The following is a 25,629-nucleotide window of genomic DNA, read 5'->3' as shown; positions in this document are numbered from 1 at the left end:
AAGTATTTTACATGTTTCTCTGGGATTATTGGGGAAATACACTTGAAAATAAACAAACATATCATTTTAAAACTTGAATTTTATTACATGTAAACGGAACACAAACTTTAGCATATTTGAGCTTCATTCTAATCTATAAACTATGAATTTTGGCAGGGTTGAAATTTGGCTAAAGTAATTTCTTCCAATCCTTTTAAATTCTTTGCAAAGTGTGTATGTTTTTCCCTTGTTTGTTGTTGGCTTTTTTGTTTCTTTGATTTTTTTAAGCAATGCTCCATTGTAGGGGGCTGAAAAGAACAAAAACAGTCTTAAAATGTGTTTTTATCTTAAACAGACCTAACTACCTTTTTACCCAGTGCTAGTGGGGGTTATTCAGTAAATCTGATGCTATGAAAAAGCAGATTTTAGAATTAAAACACTGTAAAAACCTATTCTAGCCATATAAAGTATATATGATTTTTTTTAAAGGCTGTGGAAACATACAACTTCAGTTCCCATTCATGCTAAAAATACAGTTTTCTATTTATGTTTAGGAGTAACACACAAAATATACAGTTTTCTAACCTTGAAATAGGCAAGCTTCTTTAATGTTTTTTCTGTTCGACAAACAGGTACATACAAAGTTCCACTGCAGGCAAGCCCATGCTACAGGCACTGATACTTCCTGCTTGACATTCTCTTATGATGGTACTGCCCTTGCCAGCCGGGGAGGTAAGTGGTCAAAAGAAACATCTGATCTATTGAACTCAAGACAGTCATAACATAACACAGCAAACAAGCCATTTAAATTGTATTGTTTCTAAATAAAATTATTCATGGTGGAGGTAAGACAGCAAAATTAGATATCGAAGATAGAAACCCAAAGTGTTCTGCAGTTCGCTTATTTTCTTTGATATGCCGTACAACAAATACTGTCTTCCTGAAAGTTAAAAAACATTTAAAGATTTTTTTTTATGTTGTCTAGATTCTGATCTTTCTTCTTGCTTAGCATCAGTAAAGCACCAAAAAGGAAATTATTAGCTTAATTAAAAATAAAATACAACAGATCATACTACTTAGTTCTTTCTGGCAAGGTTATTACTTCTCTAATAAGAACATGTGTGCTCTAGAGTTATTAGTTCTTTGAGTAGCTTTCTAATACAATGTGCTTTTGTGATTTAATTGGAATTTTTTTTGTAGTTTATATTATAAGCATCAAAAAGTGATAACCTGAGGTAAGCGGCCAAGATATACTTGAAAGGAAATAAATATTAGTCTATGGAATAGGGAAAGAAAGAAAAAAAAAAACCATTTAGTTTTTACAATTTCAGTTAGAACAGTTATAAAAGTATTGAGAAGGCAGTGACATACATGAAGACACATTCTCTCCATTATTTTAGCTGTACCGGATGGGGCAGTATCTGCCTAAAACAACTTCTCATCTGGAGATTTGTCTACTCAGTGTTTTGCAGGCAGGTGCAAGCATACAATCCAAGCTGTCTGGATGGAAACCAGCTGTAACCAGAAGCTGTGTGCATGCATTAGCATGGCCCCAAGGCCAAATAAACAAGCCTAGGGAGAAGCAGTGTATGTTAATGTAGGTTCAATATTGTGTCTAACATATGTACGTGACATCTGGTCAGTTTGGTATGTAGACAGAGTGAGATTACATATACAAAGCACCATGATAGAGGTATCCACATACTGTGAACTCTGAAGAAGGAGCTGTGATTCTAGTCTGGGCTAAAATCTGCACTTGCGTTGTCTCCTTTTCCCTTTCCCTGCCCCTTGTGAGCTGAGCAGTATTGGTGACTTCTACAATGATGTGCAGCTGCTGGTGGATGGTACTTTCACTGTGCATGTTAAGTCGTGTTTCTAAGATTCCAAACATTTATGTTCCCTGGATCGCATGTTTCATAGTAAAGTGGCAGTGGTCTTGTTAGACCTTGATAGCCCTTGGCTTACTAGAGCATGTTACTATCACTTGGATTGTTTATTAATTGCTGTTCAGGCTCCTGGTATTCCATAAATGGTTGAGATAAAAACTCAGTGTGATTCTTACTGAGCTGAACATGTGCTATGTGATAACCTTTTTCTCTTCAGAAAGTGGGTAAACCATCTGTCTCTCTGCTCTGGGCTAAGTAAAATGCTGCTTCTGCCTGCCAGTGGTGTAGTGCCTCTCGAAAAACACACAGACAAACTTTACTTGAAGTGATTTAAAGAACAACATTTGCGTGCCTTTTAAATATCCACAGCAAATCAAGAACGCTAACATTAGGAATATTTAATAGTGCCACCTTGAAACCTTCACTTATGTAAATTCACTTCTATTTTGCATTTATGAATGCAGATACAAGAAATGACCTTTGCACATTTTAATTGTTTGTGGCACTTGCTTGCCTGCTTTTCTTCATCTATTTCCAGATTTTGCATTGTGTGGAACAGACTTCTACTTATGCTCTGTCTGCAGTAAAAACTGTATCAGATTCTGGTAGCTGTACAGAAATTTGGCCCCTTAGGATGATTGCAAGTACTACCTTTGTCCAGCGCATTTTTGTTTTGTTTTGTTTTAATCTCTGTATGATAGATACGCTGCAAAACAAGGATGTTCCTTACCTTATTTTGACTTATTCGGTTAGTGCTCTAATGTGAGCATTACTTTGGATCTGTACCAATAAAAGCAGATGCGGATCCAGCATTCATAGATGAACACACCTGCCAAATGCTGAGGATCAAAGAGAGGACTGTTGTTTGGGGAATGGGGACTCTCATTCAAAACCTGATTGAGTCTGCTGTATCTGATGTAAGTTCTGTGTCGGATGTAAGAGAGATGAGGCAGAGCTCAGCTGCAAGCACAAGGGAAAATGAAAAAAAATAAGGACATGCTTATGAGAGTTTCCAGTGTTATTTTTCGTGGGTATTTGGTAGTAACTTGATGGAAACTTAAGAAAGTGATATTTTTACACACTTGTTACTATGAATGTATGTTTTTTATGTAGACATGAAAAAAATACTACTTGGGAATGTTTTCTTCATTCAGTAGGTGAGCACTGTTATTTGGAGTCCTTTTATAATATATGTTTCTGACTTGTGGTCTGCACAGAATCTGCTTTTGTGATAATATGAAACAACATCTTTATTAATTTCATGGATAATTTCATGGAGTTCATGATAGCTATAAGTTGGTTGGTTTGTCAGTCAACTTACGTAGAAAAATAAGTTTATGTATAGAAAGGATGATAAGAAAGGATTTGGTGATGTTGATACAGATGTTCGTGAGATCTATTCCAGATGTAAGAGCAGAACTCCTGATTTGTGACTTTTCAAATTCTCTGTCGCAGAATGGACATGATCCTGACCTGCAGTATCTCAGAGGGCTGTTGTTTAACTTTTGTATCTCCTTTTGCTGAACCAGTGCAGAAAGTAGAAGTCAATACTTTGCTGTGTGAGGTGTTTCTCCTTGTGTGTGCCATAAGCCTTAGCAAAAGGGGTAAAAGAGTTTATAAACATGATACATTCTCATGCTCCATTATGGTAAGGCTTTTTCATACAGTGCCTCTTCTTTTTTCCTTATTTTCTTTTTTCCCCCCTGTATTTGCTTTTTTAAAATGTCAGTCCTTATATTTTGTTGTTCAGTGAGCATTGTGAATGGCATCAAGTGCACCCTCAGCAGGTTTGCAGGTGACACCAAGCTGAGCGGTGCAGTCGATACATTGGAAGGAAGGAAGGGAAGCCATCCAGAGGGACGGGCAGGCTGGAGAAGTGGGCCCATGAAAACCTGATGAGGTTTTGCCAAGTGCAAAGGTGTTGTGCTTGTGTCAGGGCAATGCCAGGTGTTTATACACACTGGGCAAGGAATCCTTTGAGAGCAGCTAGGATAAAGATCTAGGATATAGAGAAGGACTTGGAAGTCCTAGTGGACAAGAAACTGGACATTAGCCAGCAGTGTGCACTTGCAGCCCAGAAGGCCAACTGTGTTCTGGGCTGTATTAACAGAGGGGTGGCCAGCAGGGAGAGGGAGGTGATTGTCCCCCTCTACTTGGCTCTTGAGACCCTGAACATGGCAGAGGGGTTGAAATGAGATGAGCTTTGAGGTCCTTTTCAACCCAGGCTATGCTACGTTTCTATGAATTTTTTTTTGCATTGAATTTCGTTTTCAAGACAAGATCCCCTCTTAAAGTAGGATCTTCTTGAAGGCTGTTGCAGACTTTAAACTTTTCAAGTTTCTGGCAGGACTTTACGTTGGTAAAAGCTTTTTCTTCTTTTGGGTCTGTTTGCATCCATTTACTTGGTCAGTATCTTCTCAAGAAAAGTAAATAAATAAAGATAAAATCTTTCTAGTCTTAGTGCACTGGCCTTAATTTGACAAAAAGCATTTTGCAAAATGCCTGTCTTGGCTCACTACAGATTCTTTTTCTAGGACTTAATTATTATGCCCATGGTATTTATTGAGAGACCAGATATTATTGAACTACAGCCTGCTTACTGGTATCCTTCTTATTAAAACAGCAAAGAATGGAGTTTGAAATGCTGTTTAATAAGGCTATAACAATTTTAGGAAATTCTGCCAATCCTTGGAGTATTCTGCCATGAAGAAAAATATTGAATTATCTAAGAATGAATTATTCTGAATGCTTTGCACTGAAATGTACAACTTCCAAGTTTGTTTATATGTTTTTGTTTAAGAGTAACTGTTTTGGCTGTGTAAGAAGTAAGTAAAAATAGATCAGTCGTACTGCAGCTCTCTAAAAGAAACCCACTAAGCACTGATGGAAAAAAATCCTTGGAGTTGTGAAATATTAGTTTGTATACTTTTTTAGCAACAGTGGTTTCATCTCCTAATGAAAACAAAATTCAGGCACCAATATCATATTGGGTACAGAACAGAAAAAAAAATAATTTAAACATTAATTTGTAGAATTTTGTATTATTTGTAAAGATGGTATGAAATTTAAAGCATTGGCCAAGTTATTTCTCCCTTTTGCAAATGACTATTTCTTTAGTCTTTAAGACAAAAGAATAGTCTTTAGTCTCTAAGACAAAAGAAATCATCCGAAACTTCTTGAGTCTTTCTGGTATCAGCAGAGTATACTTTCTTGTTAGTAGTAGAGCTGTATCTAAACATCTGACTACATCTCTTGCTAAAGCCTGGCAGGACTGCAGCTTGAAGATCATGTCAAGGGTCATGCCACTGGGAACAGAACAATCTTGATTGATAGCCTTAGATCTGTCCCTGTCCAGGAGATTTGCAGATCAGCCAAATGGTATTGTTTGCGTACTTTTATAAAGTGCTGGTTCTTTAGATATAATATCTTGATGATAAGTGTTCTTTTGTTGAGGGTGGGAGGAGGAAAGGGAAGGTTCATGTTATAAAACCAAATGCTTTGAAGTGCTTGGGATGGTGTATGCTATGATATTCCCAAAATAGAGAGTCAGCTTTTTTTTTTTTTTTTTTTTTTTTTTCCTCATCATATTTAGCTTCCCAATGAAAAGAAATATACTCTGCTCTAGACATCATTTATTTAAGTTGTCCACTTCTTAAAAATATTTTGTAGTTAGGAGTTATTCTAGTCTTAATATAAACATACATGATGTACGAGGCCACACATTACTGCTTTCCCTGTAAAGAATACTGCTGGCCTTGATTTCTTCTGCTGGGGAAAGTTATATTTATTTATTTATTTGTGTTTGCATTTTATTTCCAAGGCCTACTTTGAGTTCTTAATCTCAGAGCCTGGGAATCTCAAGAATACTCCTAAAAAAAATAATACCAATACTACCAATATAATTATGTTATAAATTATATAATAATAATAATTAGTAGTAGTAGTATATAATTATATTGTTGTCATTATTACATTCCAGAAAGACTTCTGCTTAGTGAGGAAACATGTCTGTGCCACTCACCTACTTGCCACTTAGATTCTGAAGAATGTACAACTTTTTTCTAAAATTAATCTCAGTGTATTTTTAAAGGAAATTGTTGTTTGAAAGTCCTTCTCTTCACCTTTGAAAGCACTGATGTCAAATAAAGATTCCTAGGTGTCCATGTGAGATGGCTCAGGGCTCAAATTCTCATGCTTGAAATATGTATTCCAGAAGGATGATCAGCGGAGATGTTGATCTCTCCAAGAATAACTAACTTTTCTTTTTCATTTTTTTATATTTATTTTTTCATACTCACTTTGTTAATATGTCATAACTTTTGGGAAGGGAATAAACACTCTGACTTTTATGGTTGTGGAGAATCGCACCATGTTTATCAAACAGAGATGAGAATGGCTGTAAATGTCTTACTATAACCTCTGCTTTGGCTTTTGTGGCCAAAGGTGTTATGGAGGGGTGTGAAAAGTTTAATTATAGTAAGCTTGTTCTCACTTACTTCCTTTCTACCCCTTCCCCAAGGACTTCTGGCTGATTGCAGGCCCTGTTTGCCATACTGAAGTTGTAATATATTGCTGTTTGTGGACTAAAGAAGCTGGAGGGTTTCATTCCCCTCAGTTCTTTATCATCATTTTCATTGCTGCTGAGGCTCAAAAACCTACTGAAAAAACATCCCCATTTTGAATGCTTCAACCGTATCATTCTGTTTGTTAAATTATTTATTACTAACTCTTGTCTCTCTTGTTTCACAGGAGACGACACTTTAAAAATATGGGATATTAGACAATTTAAAAAGCCTCTTCATTCAGCTGAAAGACTGCCTAGCTTTTTTCCAATGTAAGTACTCTTAAGTTATTTCAATTAGCAGAAACAGTGGTTTTTGTGCTATGGAGGAGAGGCTACTGTGTGTGCATTAAGATATGAGTTGTTCTGAATTCATATAAGAAATGAATTTTTCTTTTCTCAGTAGGTCTGAAACTGTGGAAAAAAAAAACACAACTGTGCAGAGAGAGCTGTGCAGTAATGTTCTTGGTTATTTTAGGACTTAACAACTGCTTTCAAATATCTCATATTTCTTGTGATAATTTGTAGCTAGCTATGCTTACTTTATTCAGTTTTTATTCTCATATATCTTATGCCTAATTAGATTAGAAACTTTTCAGGAAGAGGCGAGTTCATTGCCTTGTGTTTGTGTAATGAGATATATCAAGTGAGCCTCATTTCTATTTGGTCTATGATTAATTAAAAGAAAAAGCTGGATTGAAAAGCAGACATAACATAAAGGTACATGGTATTAATTCAGGTTATGATTTTATAAGTACTGATTACTCTGTTCTTTGCTACTAAAATAGTGTATTATGCTGAATATTGCTAAGTATTGAATTTCATGTTTTTATTTGCATTAGCTGCACTTCTATACCTGTAGCACAGTCAAGTCCAATTCTACTGAAAATTTATACTTTTAGAACAAGTCCTTGGAAAGGAAGATTAGGTGCGGGTCAAGCTTGGAGTCACAACCACTCACTGTATTTTGCAGCATAGAGGAAAGATTAAAAAACATTTTTAGCAACTGTATAAATAAAGCTGCTCTGTAGTGTTTAAGAATGTATCATCAGTGAAAACAAAGTTCAAGACTTATTTAAGTTCTTTCTGAATGATGATAACTAGATTTGAAAAGATTTTTTAAAATATTATTTTCTACATGGAAAACTTCACAAGTCTTTTGAAAGAAAGAGGAGTTTTGTTGGGGGAGGGGTTGTTTGGGATTTTTTTTGCCAGTTTTGCACATCCTGTGTGCAGTTGTAATTATAAATGTGAACTGTGCCTAGTAACTATGTTATGAGATGACAACTGACAAAATATGTTTTTATAAGCTTTGTGTTAAAAGGTGTTACAGATAGGACTATTTGTAAAGAGTGGGATTTATAAGTTAACTGCACAGTAAATGCTTTCTCAGTGTGACGATGTATTTTTTTTTTTAACAGGACAGATTGCTGTTTCAGCCCAGATGATAAAATACTTGTCACAGGGACTTCTGTTAAGAAAGGTGGTGGAAGTGGGAAGCTCTTCTTCTTTGATCGGGAGACATTTCAGAAGTTGTATGAGATTGAAGTTACTGATGCGGTATTTATTTTAATTATCCTCTGTCTACTATTCAAAATAAGAATGAGATCTTGTTCATCTGATTTTTCCCCATATACAGGAAGTAACCTGCTACCACTGCTATTTTTTATTTTTATTCCGTATTTGTGAGAATTATGACCGTAATTAGAGTGCTAGTCTCTATATTATTTCAGATAAATAAGTAAATAGAACCTTAGGACGAGGCCTTTGAACCTTTGATCAGTAGGAGATCTGTGTTTCAGTATTATCACCGTATTGCTCAAAGGTTAGCGTGAACTTTTTTGGACCTTTGAAGTGGGACACATATTCTGGCTTATACATTCATGCTGTTCATTCCACCATTCATCATAATGAAATGCCATTGTGTGACAAACTCCTGCTTGTCCCCAAAACAAGACTCGTGACTCCTGTAGAATGTATTTCAGTCAACAGATGTATTTCCTAGTATAGAAGGAAGAAGCTTAATATCATAGCTGTAAAAATTCCTCAGTAGTGTAAATAAGTAAGCCTGTTAAAAACAGTCAGGAGTGCAAAGCATTCAAACAGAATTGCTCTTGCATTCCCATTAATTGTTGTGGTCTGTCAACTGGCCTCGTCTTTCTTGTGCTATAGTGTTTCATGATATTGTTTTCTCCTATGCCTTTCTTAACTCACTTCTTGCGCTCAGTAGTCTTTTTTTAGCACAACAAAACTGCTTGTGCTGGAGTTCATTAGACATTTAAATTCAGTTTTTAAATTGAATTTTCTCCTCTGAATTATTATATCCATTATATGGATGGATGTGCTCAACTTGTTCAGATTTCTGTTGGATATTGGTTTTTTTCTGATACTAATATTGTAATCAAGTGTTCATAACCATTTTCTGGGACAAAATGTGAATGCCTCAGTACTCCCTCTGAAGCTCCCTGGCAGATCAAAGGAAACAAACTATGTAAGATAAAAGTGTGGGAGGTAGGGTTTTATGTGAGCCGTTCATTTCTGGGGCACAAGAAACAAAATAACTTCATTCCATTCACAGTGATGGCATCTTCATTTGCTGGTGAGGAAGTTGGTAACAGAGGACAAAAACTTCCACTGAGATTTAAGATTTCAAGAATGAGAAGCTAGCTAATTTGATTTCAGAAGGAATGTAGCTGGCATTGAATAACTTTGTTTTACAGGAATACTGTTCTTCAATTCTTTGGAATAGAAGGTCTGCTCTCTTTCTCAGGTAGATAATACAGCAAGGCGTCCCAAAAGAGATTGTTTTGCTGCTGAGTTTTCTCAGAGTCTGGAGATATGGTTCTATTGCTTAAAAATGTGGGAGGATCAAAAGAGTGGAGAACTAGCAGTAGGAAGTTGTTGGAAAAACAAAATTAGGCGCCCATATGGGACTTCAATAGGGCCACTCAGACAGTAAAAATTTAAGTATGTGTACGAATCTCAGCAGGTTCACAGTTTTTGTACTGTAAGTTTCTATAGGTGTTTATATTTATATAGTACTTTTTAAAACAGTAGTAAATTATTTTTGCCTATGGAGTTTTAGTACTGCTGTTTTTCTTCATCTGTACTTATAAAATTTAAGTGTCATTTTCCTACTTTGAGTATAAAGGATCAAATGAAAAGAATGGAAATAAAATTCATTCTCATAAACGCTGATTTTACGACGTGGCTTGTAGTGAGCCAGCACTAACAGTACCTCTACAATCACTGTCCAGCTTCCAATTTCAACTCTACACATGTAAGAAAAACACAGTTAAACATAATGACTTGAGTATAAAAGAAGAAAGATTGCTATAAGTAGTGTTTTAAAATCGAAACAGTATATTTTTTCAAATTTTTTCAATTTTTTATATCCTTTGACTTTTTCTACTTTGACTTTTTGCTTTTCCTTCTGAAATTGCAGTGTTAGATGAATTACAAATGAGTAAAGGCATGCTAAAAGCAAACAGAGTTTAAAGATGTAGGCTTTTACACTTTATAAGCTTCACATGCCATTTATTGAAATGATCTGTCAAGTCTATATATGTAAACTGATGAATTGGTAAGATTACTATCTATAAATTGATAGGTTTGTATCTTGTGTGTAGTTAATCAAAGCATTTTTTCAGCAGCTTAATAATTAATGACTGTGTTTGTATTGATTTATTTCTTGGTTGCCATATTCTCATACTTTCAAAAATGCAGGTACAACAGTCAGCGATATTAAGGATAAATATATACTGTTGCTTGAGACTTTTTAGCTAAATATCAAACATCTTTACCTTTAGTATGTTCTATTTTGCTTTAATATGTAATTGCAATATTTCTTTGTTGTCATTTTTAGTCTTTATATGTATGAAGTTGTGTTTTACTATTATGTATTGGAAAAAAGCAGAAGTATGCCAGTTAATGTCTCTACAAAGAGGTCACTTTTCATGAAAGTAACTAAAAATGGAGTTACTTCAAATTGCTGAAGAAGGGCATCATTAGTCATTTATTTCAAGTGTTCATTATAGTGAAAACTATAAGACTTTTGACAACAGTTGTTTGCCAGCTTACTGATAGAATGGGTATAAATCAGAGTACGAAAAAATGCACTGCAAAGGGAGAACATAAACAGTTAACGTGTAACTTTTTTTGTTTGTTTCATAAGGCATTTTTTTAAGTAAGTCTTCAGTAATCTTGGAAAATGGAAAACAATTAAGAACAGTAAACATTATCTTAAAGCTCCGTGGTAAATAGCCAGTGCAATTGGCCTGTGAATGAACCTAGGAGGTAATGGGAAAATATTTAATGGGAATGTTTGACCAAAGCTGTGTGTGACATTCCTTTCCATCATACCACACAAACCTTTTTTTCACCTTTTCTTTCAAGTTTTCATGGGAAAAACCATTACTGCTTCAGAGCTGCTGGAGTGAAACCTTGTGGCTTTACTAATGGACTAACAGTCTGATTAGCCTCTTCTATTGTGGCTGGGAATAGAGTATTAATTAAATCTCCATTTCATCCACTAGGATTGGTGGTTTTTTGGTCACCATTTGCAGCTAAATGAACTACTATGTTGTCCAGATACTGAATGCTGTCCCACAGCATAAGCATTAGGGACTTGTCTAGAGCTCAGGTTTCTCAGAGAAATGCTTCTTGAATTAAAACTAAGTACTGATAGATAAATGTCAGAGTGGTGCAGACCATGAGCTTTGTCTCTGGCCAATAGCAGTATGCCTGCATAGTATGTGCAGAAGGCAAATACACAGTGTTGTTTTTCTCGACTGTCCTCTTCTAGCTCCAGTGATCTGTGACTTGGTGCAATCTGGACACAGACAGGAATTCTGTGGTTAACAGCTTTCAGTGGAGATCTCCTGGAGTTTATCAGGGAGTGAAACAACCGTGTTACAGGATAATGGCAGGTTTATTTACTCGCTGCTGATTAAATCAAAACTCTGGGGTCAGAAGTGCCTGTGATGCTCTCTGCAGGGTACTTCACCCTTACCCTGGTTCAGTCTCTACTAGAGTGACTGGAAATGATGAGGGCTTTGGAGGGTAACCATAGTTGAATATACTAAACTGTAAATATTTTATTTCTTAGCTTTTGTTAATACATTTTTGAAAACAAATCTTTGTCCTGCTATGGACAAAAAACAAGTCTTCATCTTCCTATGCACATGCTACTTTTTTTGTAGGTTTTCTGTCACAGTTTGCCTTATTGTGATACGATAGTCAGACAGCAGTTCTTTTGCCTTCAATTTAAATAACCACAAGAAAACATTTATAGAAAAAAATATATAGGTTAATAGTAAGTAAGGTTTAATCTTTCAGGATCTGTGTAATGGACTCTTTTTGGAATGGAATGGAGGTTTCATTGTCAGGCACAAATCAAGGAGGATTTATTCTTAATTCTTGGATCAATTATGCAAGTATGAGATCTTCATGAGAATTAGTTATAAATACCTTCTGTATGGGAAACAGTGTTGGCTACCCATTTCCCCCCTATGTTAGTTTAATTTAATATAGCTGTGAACACTCACTTGAATCACTCTCACATGTCTGTCATTCAGTTATCTGATTCAAGCATATCGACCAGTAATTATCCTTATTAGAGTCAAGATTGATTTTGGCAGCAGTAGAGCAATCTTCTTTCCCATACAGAAAGGAGATGAAGTACGCTCAATTAGTGACAGGCAGGAATAGGCACTAAAAAAATATGTTGTACTATTATAGAAATTACTATTTTTAAATGAAAATGTGAGTGATTCAGTAAAGATGCTGAGGTTATGTATACGAGAATGAGACATGCAAGCTTTTAAAATATCTGTCAGGCTTTTGTAGATAAGCAGTGGTCCAAAATCATGTATTTATGCTTGTTTGGGGAATCATATTTCTGTAAGGAGAATTCTTCAATATTTTCTTAGTTTTTCAAAATAGGTAGAAGTTAAATTATTAAATACTTCTGAAAATCTCTCTAAGGGACGTTTCAGGAAGGTCTTGTGATGCAAGCTATAAATAAACCTTCATTTTAAATTAAAGAATGAAAAGGAAGAAAAAAGAAAAAGAAATATGAAACTTCCAGCACCCTTTATGCAGAGTTGATATAGGATTGCAGTATTTCTTTCATTGACCTCAAACAATATCATTTACTGTTTATAAGGCACTGTAGTATGTTAAAGGACTTTTCCACTGTGACCCAGTTGATGAAGATTTAAAGCTTTTTAATAAAAGGAAAATAAATTATTTTAACTTAGGGGAGATATCAGCATGGTATGTCTTGTTATTTTAACTTATTTCTTCTGTTTGGAAGGTGGATATAAATTTCACAATGAAGAAGTAAATGTAATATTTAAGGCCTGGTTAATTTTTGTGATAATTAAAGTAAAAACTATCTGTTATAGGCTATGAATAATGGGAAGGTGTTTTCTTTTGTAATAAGCTAGCTTGTCAATTTTTATTCTCTGCTTTCATATATGTAAGGACAGCGTAGTCCTTCCCTCCTATATCCTGCAGCAGCACTTACTTTATTTTAGGGGAGCTGTCACTAGAGATTTGAGGTGTATGAGAAAGATAAACTGCACTGCTTTCCTCACTGTAACAGTGGGGGTTGTACATGAAAGCTATCTGCCTTAGTTTTGCATCATACTGTTCTGAAAATGTAACTATTATTCTCACAGAGCAGGTGTTTCAAAATGTTCAGCCTTGCAATTACAAGAAAAACATTTTACCTCTCTGATTACGTCTCTTCCTCTGTTCATCAATTAGTAATCATTGCTTAGTGATTCATTTCACTTTTAAGAATGTTATATAGATGTGTACTGAAAGATGCATGATACAGCATTACTATCCATATGTTTTACATTGGGAACCTGTTTTAAATTATTGGCCTCTGAAAGTGCTATTTGGACTTTTCAGGTTTCTACATAGAAAATAGTAAATTTTATCCAATTCTGATCCCTTTTCTATTGAATGTTTCCACACGTTTTCTCAGTCATGTTTCATAAGGGAAAAGCATTGGTATTGTTTCCTCTACTACTATATTCACATGAGTATTTTAAATCTAATAAGAGCAGGTCACTGCATTCTAGATATTCCCTAACTTCCCACCTTATTTATTATACTTGGCTCTTCTCCTTGGGTAAGCTCCAGTGGAATCTCAAATCTGAAGATTTTTACAATTGTGGCTTAAAGCATATTTTTAATATAATATTAGGATATTTTTATTGTGTGAGCAATTTTTTTTCTTGAAAGTCTGCATAGTTTCAATGCATAGGTACCATCATTTGCTCAAAAGAAGAAAGGTGGAAGTAAACTGATAGCATTCTTTGTCCATCTTTGCTGACATCTGGAAATGACTCAGTAGTCAAAGTTATCTATCTAGCTATTTATTTATTTTCTTAGTTGACGTTGTGGCAGTTTTGTAAGAGTTATTGAGTCTAACGTTTTTCCACCCTCTGGTCTGTGAGTGCAGCCAGAAGACAGACCAGCCTTTCCAAGGCAGAGCAGCATGGCAGCCCACGAGTTGTAATACACTCAAAAACAGCATTACAAAGCAAGCGGTGGGAATTAATATTTCAGACCCCCATTATCTTTCTATGGCTCTTAAGAATTGTTGTTCTTAGAGGGGAGGAGACAGATGCTGTAGCTGATGTTTCATGCATACCTTCTGCAGAGACATCGAAGTGACTATAGAAGGAAAAGGGAAGTTGTTACTTCATGACTAGCTTATGTCAGTTGTGGTATTAACCACTGTTACTAATGATCATTGATTACTATGTAGAAATAGAAATATTTCTGCAAGTAGATTCAGATTAAAATGTTGAGTTTGACTTTTTTTATTATTATTATTTTATTTACCATAAATGCTGGTTGTGTAGAATTGGAGAGAAAACACGTTCTTGCAGAGTTGGTGACAAATGCACTGAAACAGGCCTTAAAGACCTGTTTCTGAACTTCATAGAATATGAGAGGGAGGAAGTAAACACTTCCTTTTGAATCTCTCAGATCTTGAAGACAGGCAGGAATTACTCTGCTGCTTTTAAGTTATAATGCTAATGGGCCTATCCTGCAGCCCAGCTTCTTTTTATTTATTATATTCTGAGGCCTTTATCTCTCACTCTTCATTGCCATATGTGTTCTTTCTAAAATATATTTCAAAAGCACTTAAACAGCTTTTCAGTCCATGAAAATGGTGGGTGACTTCAAACACGTCTGTTAAGATTTGTATGGGTACAGTAGGATGCATGCATACCTTCATTTAAAATAGAAGAACTTGAAAGTCACTGCATTAATATCTTTCCTAAGTGCAGAAGCAGTTTAAAGTTGGTAGATAGTCAAAGAGGAATTAGGGAACAATTGTTGAAGGATTCAGTTAGTGGAAAGCTGTCTTTAGCTGTTAGCATCCAAACATTTCAGTGTTTGAAGTAATTTGACGTATAATCATTATTGTTTCTTAAAAAACAAAAACAAAAACAAAAAAAACCACAACAATAATACCCCAGTAATGCTTACTGCACAATATTATGTATGTCTTAAACTCCTCCATGTTTAAAAGATACTGCGCTGTACAAGCAGTTCTTCATCAGAAATTTTCTTTAATAGCATTAAAGAAAATAGATCTTCCAAGTGAACTAGTTGCCTGCATTTGCAGACTGGACTTATTTCCTTCATCAGTGTTAGAACTTCTAAAAATGCAGTTAAAATAAATGTAAATGTTTGATCAGAAAAGCCCAGTTTGTCTGGTGTTATGGTGCCCCACACTTACAAAGTCCATGAGCACAGTCATAATGTCATTTTACACGTTCAGTATCTGCCCTGCTGACATGCCTCTTATCTGACTGTCTGGACAGCCAAGTGCAGCAAATCTGAACAGCACTGTTCAAACAGGACCTGTCACATACCGTCATGGCCACTGAAGCAGAGCTTGCATGTAAGAAAGAAATTTTGTTAAAGGTTTTCTTTTCCTAACTGAAAATATTTTCTTAGAGCAGCACCTCTCGCTGTCATTATTGTATAGCTTCAAAACAGATTCAGCAGGAATTATTTAATAGATATAGGTTTGGACAGGGAGAAGCAGCAAGGGGGAACTGTGTTTCTGTTTTACCCTCATTCAGTTTTTAAGTGTCTACAGAGCTAGAACTGAACTTTCAAACTAAGATTCTGAAGATTTGTTGGAGAGTTTTAGAAGTTTGTATCTGCTGTATCATTCTGTACAGAGAATATTTAATTTGGCTTCCAGAATCCTTTATCCTTGAACTGGGGGGTTTTATGTAAGTAGCACAACATACTGTAACACAGATTGTCATTGTGTTGCTCCATTTAGTTTTCTGTTTTTCTTATATAGTTATTTTGGCCCTTGTAGGCTGCAGGGGATTCACCTGACCAAATATAGATGTCTACAGCTGATCCAGTCACCCTCGGCTCCCTTTCTAATAAGCAGAGAAAATAAACACATCCAGGCTGTGATTTATCTCATACTAAAATAGATACCTAAAATAGGTTAGATGAAGGCCACTGTAAAATGCTGATTTATCTGCATTAACTGTAAAGTGAGGCGGTAGGGCACAGACGTTTTGGGTAGACCTGTAAAGTTGTAGATATCTGAAGTTTGGTGAGATAAGTCCCACTTAAAATCCTCACTTCCCTCTGTTAGTGTTGATTCTTTCTTATTAAACTTTTCACCTCACTTGTTCTGATTTTCCCAATTGCAAAGTTAGACAGTAGGTTACTTCTGCATTCATTTGTATTGATTTAAGGACTTATGACTTTAGGCAGTGTAAATTGAGAATATCCTACCACTCCATGAAAGAACCGTGCTAGATGAGATTCAGTTGTAAGGTATCCTAATAGTACCTGATTTCCAAACATAACTTTCAAAACATTGGCACCTTCACCTTATGATTACAGAACTTTATCTAAATTCTAACAGACTTTTGTTTATCATTGAAAATACCATCAAACCTAAAGTACATTCTTACTTCAACTGTTGAAATATATGAAAGTCTAGAATTAGTGTGTTCTCTTGCCTGTTTCGCAATTAATCTCTAATTGACAGTGTCTTTTTTTCCAGTGGTAAATTACCAGCACGTGGCAAATAGCATGTGAGGAAATAATTTTTGTTTTTTTCAGCTTACAAGTGGGATGCTGACTGCACACTCACCACAGAGATAGTGCAGATATCAGCTCTGTGTTAGCATCATTCAGCAAAGATTTCTGCCCTCTGAGTATAGTTTCTATTGTGAAAATAAATGCATCTTCTCCACGTGTCAGTCTTGTTTGTACTTGCATTCAGACAGTTTTTTTTTAGCTAATAGCCATGAAAGCAGACATGAATTCAGTAAACTTAGCCTAAAAAGGGTGATAGCTACGATTTTTGTGGTGCTGTTATAGGGGGATGATCGACCATATCTGAAGTGAAGAGAAAGAGAAATTGGAAATGTTTATTCCAGTAGTGCATTACTAACGTAGAAGCATTTTTTTCTTCCCCTGCCCTGCATGGCAGAAGAAACCATGCCAGTGAACCTTAGTAAGATGGTATATTATTATGGATTATCATGAAATGCACTTCGCATTAGATGTTCAGTTTCAAAGACAAACGTATGGTATTTAACCCTAAAACTTAACTGTCTTTAGGGAAAAGGAGTTGATTCTTAAAAAAACAGTTCCTGACTGACAGGCAGTAAGACCTCCTTATGGAGGGAAAAGAAATTAAAACATCATTGTAAAATATGACCCCATCTAAATTTACTTTAAATTTTGCAGTAGCAAGGAAAGAATATTGCTTCACTGAGCTGAGTGCTGCAGAAGTGTATAATGATTCCTATTTATGCCAAAAACAGATCCTTGGAATGTTTTGGAAAATGATCAAACTTGATACCGTGCCAGTCTTGCAACAAATGATGACCTCTGTACTCCAGTTATCAGTGCACGCACAGGCACACAAATGGTGTCTGTTTAATAAAATTCTGCTAATAGGAAAAGGTTGCCAAATATCTTGGTGTTTCTTTACGTATTTCTTTACAATTAAATTTTGTTGTATTCTGGTTAAGCTTTCAACTGAAATGCAAAAAAATTAAGAAGTCCATACTCTGTACAATGTCAAGACATGTCCAATGTTAGTAAGAGGAATAAAAGAAGACAGCGATAGAGGTAAATCTTAATTTTCTCTAGTTGTCTTGCAGGAGGGTGAAGGAGGATAGCGATGAATAGTGCTTTCTACAGACGATCTTTGTACATGCTGTCCTTATTCTGTTGTGTAACAGGCAATCTTAGTTTTTCATAGGTTCAAGCCATACTAGTGAGATTAAGTGACTGCCTGCACTCTTGAATGTAGAAAAAAAAAATAAATAAAATAAGTAAATATTTGCAGGTGTTAGAATTAATATTCCTGTAAAGGCTGTACAAACTCTCTAATAGTAGGAATTTGTAAGGCTTGCTGGATTTGCTTTGTGTTTATGTATGTTTTCCTTAGTTCCTATTGCTTTACAATAGGAAGTTGAGGTATATATTAAATGCTTCAGGGCAACAGAAAATATATGGCATGTAACTTTTGTTCTTACTCAAGAACTGTTTTTCCAGTTCTGTACACTGGCGAAACTGTTTATAACCTGAAAAAAGCCAGGACTACTGGGATACTGGACTGTGTAGCTGGGGTGAAGTGAGACTGTCCTGTTAACACTTGGCATGATGGTCTCATGAAAACTTGCCCTCGTGTTGATGACCAGCCTGGAAAGCCTGTCTCCAGCTGTGTCTGACTTGAATGCCCCCAGCCAATTGCTTCACTTTCCTGTTTGTGCAGAGGACAGAAGGAGTGTCAACACAGACTGCTTCCACTCTGGTTTGGATGGCTGTGGGAGCAGGAAACCCTGGTCTCCAGAGGAGCTTTTTCAGACCTTCATTAAGGAGAAATACCATGGCCTCTTTCTGGCAGCTGAGGCTGCAGGGAAGCTTCTATTGCTGGATGGAAAGGGGAACCACCAAGGAGCTAATGCAGGAGGCCACATCAGGTGTTGGGAGATGTCTAAATTGCAGAAAAGAGTAGGCAGTGCTCAATCCATCCTGGGTATGTTCTATCTGTGCTGTAAAACTGAATGTTTTTATTTGAAATGTGGGCCAGGAACTGAATTTTGTCATCACTGCTGCAATTTTTAACTGTCTTTATAACCAAGGATCCAGGAGAGTTCTTTCAGTCCTTGACATCAGTCTGCAGTTTTATGACCTTACCAGCCTCATGGTTTCATCGTAGTGGTAAATTTTCCATTCCTATGCAACAAATCATTTTAATCTTTTCTTGCTGACCTTGTAAAATGCCCTCTCTGCATTGTTTACCCCTGTAGGGGTGTTAGCCCAAGTGTTCTGGACAGTTTCAGTTGAGGTAATTAGCTCTTGCTTGCTGAGAAATCTGTTTCAGTTATTCTTCACTTTGCCTGTTAAACCAAGGAATCTATTTCTAGGCCAGAATAAATGTTCCATTCTGTATTACAAATAATTTCAGGCTTCATCATTGCATTTAGAGGCCAGTTCTGTCAAAGCACAGGGATGTGTGTAGTACCAGCAAAGCCATTTGAATAGTTGCCTACTGAACTAGCCCTAATGGAAAATAACCTAACAGAAATATTACATGACGTAGTTTACTGTTTACCTGCACCAGCAGCGCTGTTTGTGCAATACAAACAGAAATACGCAGGTGAAAACAGACTGTTAGGGCTGAGACTATTTATGAGCCCCACATGAACTGGGACTGCAGTTGTTTTAGAAGAAATGCAGATGGAATGACGAACTATGAAGAAAGCACCTTTGCCTGCCACCTTAGTACTTATGAGTTTTATGTTTAAAGATTACCACATACTATTAAGATCTTACATTATTACAGGTAAATTCTTTTATCATGGTGCTAATTTTCAAACAATATTAAATTTGAAGCTTTAGTTTAAAATACATTTGGAAGTATTGCATAGGCAAGTCAATTTTTCTATTTAACGTAATCATATAGCTGCTTTAAAAAATTATATGACTGGTCTCAAGAACCAGCTTAGTAAGGCTGGTTTTAGGCAGTTGTTTAAGAAAGTAAATGTGTTGATCCCAAATGAAAAAAATAAAAAAATAAATAAAATAAAAAATCATTAAAATTCCATAGATTATTGGAAATTCTATTCAGTCAGTCATTGTTACAAGATAATCTGTTATTTGAAAATAATGACAAAGGTCTCCTCTCAATAACACCCACTGAATCTGTCCTGAATTCTTTCTCAGTGTTCAGTTCACATTTTTAATATTCTCCCTGCCTAGCTTCATAGCAGTTTTTTCACAATCATTTGCCAGTATTTCCCAGTGCATAATTCTGAGCTTATGTATGCAGTAGATTTTGTCAGAGTCTTTTTGGATTGATTTCATTTGAAGATCTTAATATTTTGAGTACAGTAGAACTACCAAACAGATTTTGAATCATCGCTACTAATTGTATTTTGCAAGTGATGTAAATATAAGTGCTGTCAGGCAGCTTAATTCTGTGCTCCTCTTTTACTTCTCTGAAAAAGTATGAATGAAGTCAGCTTGGTAAATACAGTGAGAGCTTGCTTTTAACTGCTGAAGTCATTACTTCTGTCTTGAGCTCTTTTCTATGGGGAGGAAATTAAAACTATAGTACCACCCTGTTCATTTTGGTATCTACTGTGTGACACAACTTTAAAATGAAACAAGCTGTTCTTAAAAAATCATTGCTTAGGTTGAAATGAGGATTCAAGATAAGATTCTCTTCCTGTCTCAGACAAACAGAAACTGGCAAGAAGCTGCTGGGTATTTGTACCAGTTAAAAAAGCAGTACCAGCAGGTCAAGGGAAGCAGTTACTGCCCTCTGCTCAGCTCTGGTGAGGCACACCAGAGCTGTGTGGTCTTGTTCTGAGCTCCCTAGTACAATAGAGATATAAATACATTACAGTGAGTTCAGCAAAGGACTGCAAAGATTATTGGAAGCTTGCAGTATCTGATATAAAGAGAAGGCTGAGAGAGATAGAATCGTCCATTCTGAAGAAGTGAACACAAAGAGAATCTTATTTGTAAGTACTTGATGGGGAAAATGAAGCAGATACTTTTCAGTGGTGCCCAGCGATGGGACTAGAGGCAATAGGCATAAAATTAATTAGAAGAAATTCCACTTAAGCATTAGAAAATGTGTATTTTTGCTGTCATGGAGATGGTCAAGATTGGAACAAGTTACCCAGAGAGGTTATGGAGTCTCCATCCTGAGATATGTAGAAATGAACTGGATAATGTCCATAGCTACCTATTGCAGCTGAGCGAGCTCAGAGTTGGGAAGTTACATTAGGTTATCTTCAGAGGTGTCCTTCAGTCTTGTCAACCATTCCACTTGTTTTCTTAGTATAAGCACAATTAATTGCCTACAGAGCTGGAAACTTCTTTGACCTGAAATTTGAATACTTGCATTTCCAGTGATAAAAATATCTGCCCAATTTTTCTGCATAAACACAGCGAGAAAGTTAGACATATTGATGGAGAAATGCTACGTTTAGGAATCAATTATTTATGAACAGTGAAGATTCTCCTTTGCCCCTTGCTCTCAGTGTTAAAATCTGGCCTGCAAAGATCCCTTTGATCTATAGTTGTTCAGAATTTTTACTTCTGTTGGATTATGTGATTGGGAAAGATTATTAGGATTCAGTTTAGGAATTCAGTATTTTGTTCTTCTTAAAGTATTGCCAGTTTTTAAAATAATCTGAAAATCTCTGTAAGTAGTTTTCATTATTTCTAATAAAGTAGGTTTATATGCCAGCGGCTTAATAAAATTACTTGCATGTTCAGAGCTCATATTTGTTTAGTTTTTAACAAATTATATTCTGGAGACATTTTACAGTTTCAGGAGATTTATAGTGCTGCATTTTATGACAGTTTCTTCTGCCTGTTCTGGAGCACGTGCCTTGCTGGTTTTAAGTGTGCTGTGGATGTTTGACAAGTTAGAAACTTAGCAATCCCCATCAGTGCTTAGCCACACTGTCTCAGGCTTTGTTTTTGTTGGCTGATGTCCAGTACCATGCTATAAAATACATTTACTTGACAGAAGAAAGTGGAGAACCACATTAACTACAAAGTTTTAAAAGGCTGGCTAAACACATGCAATAAATATTAATAAAAGAAAAGGCCACCCACCTTTGACCTTCAAAACTTGTTATTAGCTTTGTGTGTTTTAGAATTACCGTAACATTTTGAGTAATAGCATTACAGAACAGTATGAAAGAATCTCTTACTTAAATAAAGCAACTTATTAAGAACTCTGTATTGATTATTTTGTGCTCTTGTTGCAAGGGTTATTGAGATACTGGATTGCCAGAATTTTACTTTATATTTCAGAGTTATCTGTAAAAAGCACTGTTGCCTGTTTTTTGTTAAATGCCTTGTAACATTCAAAAAAAGGGAGCTGGGGGATGTGGAGCAAACGAGACATAGGAAGGAATATGAATTGTCAAGAGCAATTCACCATTCAAAAGAGATTCAAAAGAGCTGCTGCATAACCTTCTAGAATAAATGTTTATGCTCTCCCAAGATAAAGGGCTGTATTTTACTTGCACTACTAATTATGTTTTAGCTTTCTGTTATTTACATATATATATATGCATATATATGTATGTTCATGGTTCCCATTTTTTTGAGTTGCATGTGCTGTATTATCACAGAATCGCAGGAGTTGGAAGGGACCTCAAGAAGTCATTGAGTCCAACCCCCCTGCTAAAGCAGATATCCTGCTATAGGTCTCTCAAGTAGGTATTCAGACAGGTATTGAGTGTCTCTGTAGAAGGAGACAGCACAGCCGCTCTGGGCAACGTGTTCCAGTGCTACCTCACCTCTACCCAGTGAGGTAGAAGTTCTTCCAAATATTTGTATGGAACCTCATATTCAGGTTATAGACCATTACTGCTTGTCCTGTCACTGCACACTATTGAGAAGAGCCTGACCTCATCCGTTTGTCTCCCACCTCTCCGTAGGTCAGATGCCCCCTCAGTGTCTTTCCCAGACTGAACAGACCCAAGTTACTCAGCCTTTCCTCCTACAGGAGATGCTCCAGGCCTTTTATCATCTTTGTGACCCTCCTCTGGAGTCCTTCTGGGAGATGACTGTCTTTTTTGAACTGGGAGCCCAGAACTGGTCACAACTTTCTACATGTAGCCTCACTAGGGCAGAGTAGATGGGAAAGATCACCTTCTTTGTCCTGCTTGCCATTGGGTTTTTAATGCACACAAGATTACGTCAAAGTAAAATTTAAAAATACATAAATACATAAAAAGGAAGTTCTTTAATGATAAATGGATGCAAGTTGTTGAATATTAAACTGTTAACTCATTTTGGGAAGAGTCTATGTTTGTTGTTTTTTGTTTAAAGGGACATGACATGGAAATTTTATGGGAAAAACAATTAGAAAAATCAGCATTGTTAAGTGAAATACTAATATAGAGAATCACAGTGTCATGGAATCCTTACAGTTGGAAGGGACCATTAAAGGTCCAACTCCCCTGCAGTGAACATGATGATGCATCCTGCTAGCTTTGAATGCATTTATTACATGGCTGAAAAAATATTATAAAGACATCAGTCTTGGACAGTATCTCTTTCAGCTCTTTCTTTTCTAGTCTTGAAGATAGTTAATGAGTTGGGTTTTTTTTGTTTTGGTTTGGTGGTTTTTTTTTTTGGTTTTTTTTTTTTTCCTCTTTCAATTAGATGCACATGCAATATTTGTGACTGCTCAAGTCAGGCTGGACTTGCAGACTTTCTGTGTTGATTGAGTACAGAGATCAGTCAGATGGAGAACGATGCTGTTGTATAAAGCAACAGTACTTACAATATCTGAGTTTCTGTGCAGATTAGAAGGATGACAGAGCTGTGAGACAAAGGCTTCAATTACTAACCTTTTCTGGGTGTTGTTTAAGGAAAAAGAATCAAAAGTGAAAATCAGCTACTCTATAGTCTGTCTTCAGTCAGTGAATGAGAGGTCAACACTGTATGAGAAAGCTTGAGTGTGAGAAGATGGGGAAAACACATAAAGTAAGGAAGAGGGTGGAAGAATTAAGAATTATATAGAAAAATGCAAGTGTCATGACGGCCTACACTGTTATATCTAAAGGACTTCATTGTTTTCTTTCAAATCCCTCTTCAGTTTCTTATTTCCATTATGCCCACAGAGACTGTGGAGCAGAACTCCAGTGGAAACCACCATTTTTCTCATTTCCACTCATTTGTACTTCTGTATGTTCTCTTCTGCATCTGTATGTTCTCTCTCCTTTTACAGTGCATTGAACTCTGGAGAAGACCTTTATTTGTTCATGTCTTCAAGTTTGTGTTTACGACAGTGTAGGATCAGTTATTTGACTGCATGAGTATTAGTGCTAAAATCTAAGTGAATGACTAACAGTTAATATCTTGCTTTATTTCAGAGTGTTGTGCGTTGCCTTTGGCATCCAAAGTTGAACCAGATCATGGTTGGTACGGGCAATGGACTGGCCAAAGTGTACTATGATCCTGTCAAAAGCCAGAGGTACATAATAGTGGTTAACAGTTGAGAACTTTTTTTCCCCTCAGATTTGGCCTGATTCTATGATTATGTTAAGAGATGAGAAAAAAAATATTTAGTAGTGTTTGTTTTACAGAGTTTTACTTGTTTAGATACAGTAATGAAGAAAAAAAACAAAACTTGCTTTTCAAAAGCTGTCCATTTTCTTTCACAGTCTTAATGATGCTGTACGATGACAGGTCTGTCTATCTGAATTTATAAGCACATGCATTTTGAAATGGTGTGAAATCTGCTGTAAGAATAACCAGCCTTTCATTTCACAAAATCTTACAATCATCAAGGTTGGAAAAGACCTCTAAGGTCATCAGGTCTAACCATCATCAGCTCATCACCACCACATTGATTAAACCACATCCCTAAGTGTCGCATCTCCAAGTTTCTTGAACACCTCTGGGGGTGGTGACTCCACCACTTCCCTGGGCAACCTGTTCCCGTGCAGTATCATTCTTTCAGTTTTTCCTGCTATCCAATCTAAAACTCCCCTGGTGCAACTTGAGACCTTTACCTCAAGTTGAGCAGTTGAGGGCTGCTGATATGGTGTTCTTGAAAGTCTGCTTACTATGTTTAGTCTTCTTTTTAATATCATATTTCATTTTATTTTTGTAATAAAAACGTTGTTTAGAAGTATTAGATTAAACTTCAGAGTATGTGAAGTAGTGGTGGAAGGCCTTATTTGAAACCTCATCTCCACCACCCCCTCCTGTCAGATGTGGATTTTGCCTGCATCTAATGAAAGGTGGTAGTGATTAATCAGAAGGTGATTTGTCAGTCTAGAATGAATAGAAGAGGATTTAACTAGTCTATAAATACTTCAGCAATTACCTTGCTTTTACCATCTGGATTGGCTAGAGAACTTCCTTCCTTATCAGCGGGGGAAAAATGTGTGTTTCATATATTCTGAGTGGAATGACTATTGTCACAGTAAAAAGTTTAGTTCCCTTATATGCCCTCATCTTTGTTTTACATGCAGAAATATTCTCTTTTGCAGTTCAAGATTCCAAGATTCTTACAATGACCTGGACACTTGAATATTAAATTCTTGTATATAAGATTGGCAGAAAGAAGTGTTATTTTTCTGTTTCTTATCAATTTAGAGGAGAGAAGGAAATTATGTCATCATTGTTTGGACCTCTCATTTGTCCCAGATGTAGCACCAAGCCTCTTGTATACAGACTACAAAAATCTTAGCTCAATTTTGTACCCTTTTGATTTCTGATAGTTAGCAGTAATAAGGGAAGTACCACCAGTTTAAATTAGTCTTGTTGTTATCAGACTTGTGCAGGTTTTCCCCCTGTAGTGTTACAAACAACTCTATTTATAAATAACTACTACCTGTGCTACTTAGGAGAGGTACAAGGAGCAAAACATTGTCTGTGTTTGGAAAGGGTCACTTTCTGTGTGCATTCTTCAAGTAGTGTGTACAATGACATGATAGGAGACTTATGTCCTTACTTCCACATGTCATGTAAACTGATCTGAAACAGAAACTTCATCTTTTTATCCCCCTTCACATCTGCATGGACATACCAAGATATACACGGTTATGAATAATTTAAATTACATATGATTTAGTGGTGAATATGTCTTGAATAAAAAATGGCTTCTGCTTGACATAAACAGAC

At 36.1% G+C, this 25,629-nt stretch overlaps 1 protein-coding gene across 2 annotated transcripts in view; it reads left to right on the top strand.

Moving 5' to 3' along the window:
• The window catches only part of WDR70 (WD repeat domain 70), a 122,357-nt gene that overhangs the window by 85,008 nt on the left and 11,720 nt on the right, over positions 1-25,629 (top strand). For both annotated transcript variants that reach the window (XM_015848477.3, XM_015848476.3), the window contains 4 exons: positions 612-711; positions 6,615-6,699; positions 7,848-7,986; positions 23,871-23,971. In XM_015848477.3, the coding sequence (XP_015703963.3) occupies positions 612-711; positions 6,615-6,699; positions 7,848-7,986; positions 23,871-23,971 (425 nt within the window). The remainder of the gene's footprint in view (positions 1-611; positions 712-6,614; positions 6,700-7,847; positions 7,987-23,870; positions 23,972-25,629) is intronic.

Source organism: Coturnix japonica, chromosome Z, assembly GCF_054131305.1.
Source record: "Coturnix japonica strain WE chromosome Z, WE-NBRP24, whole genome shotgun sequence".
Classification (NCBI taxonomy): Eukaryota; Metazoa; Chordata; class Aves; order Galliformes; family Phasianidae; genus Coturnix; species Coturnix japonica.
Note: the sequence above shows the minus strand (reverse complement) of the source record. Positions and strands in the feature narration are given on the sequence as shown.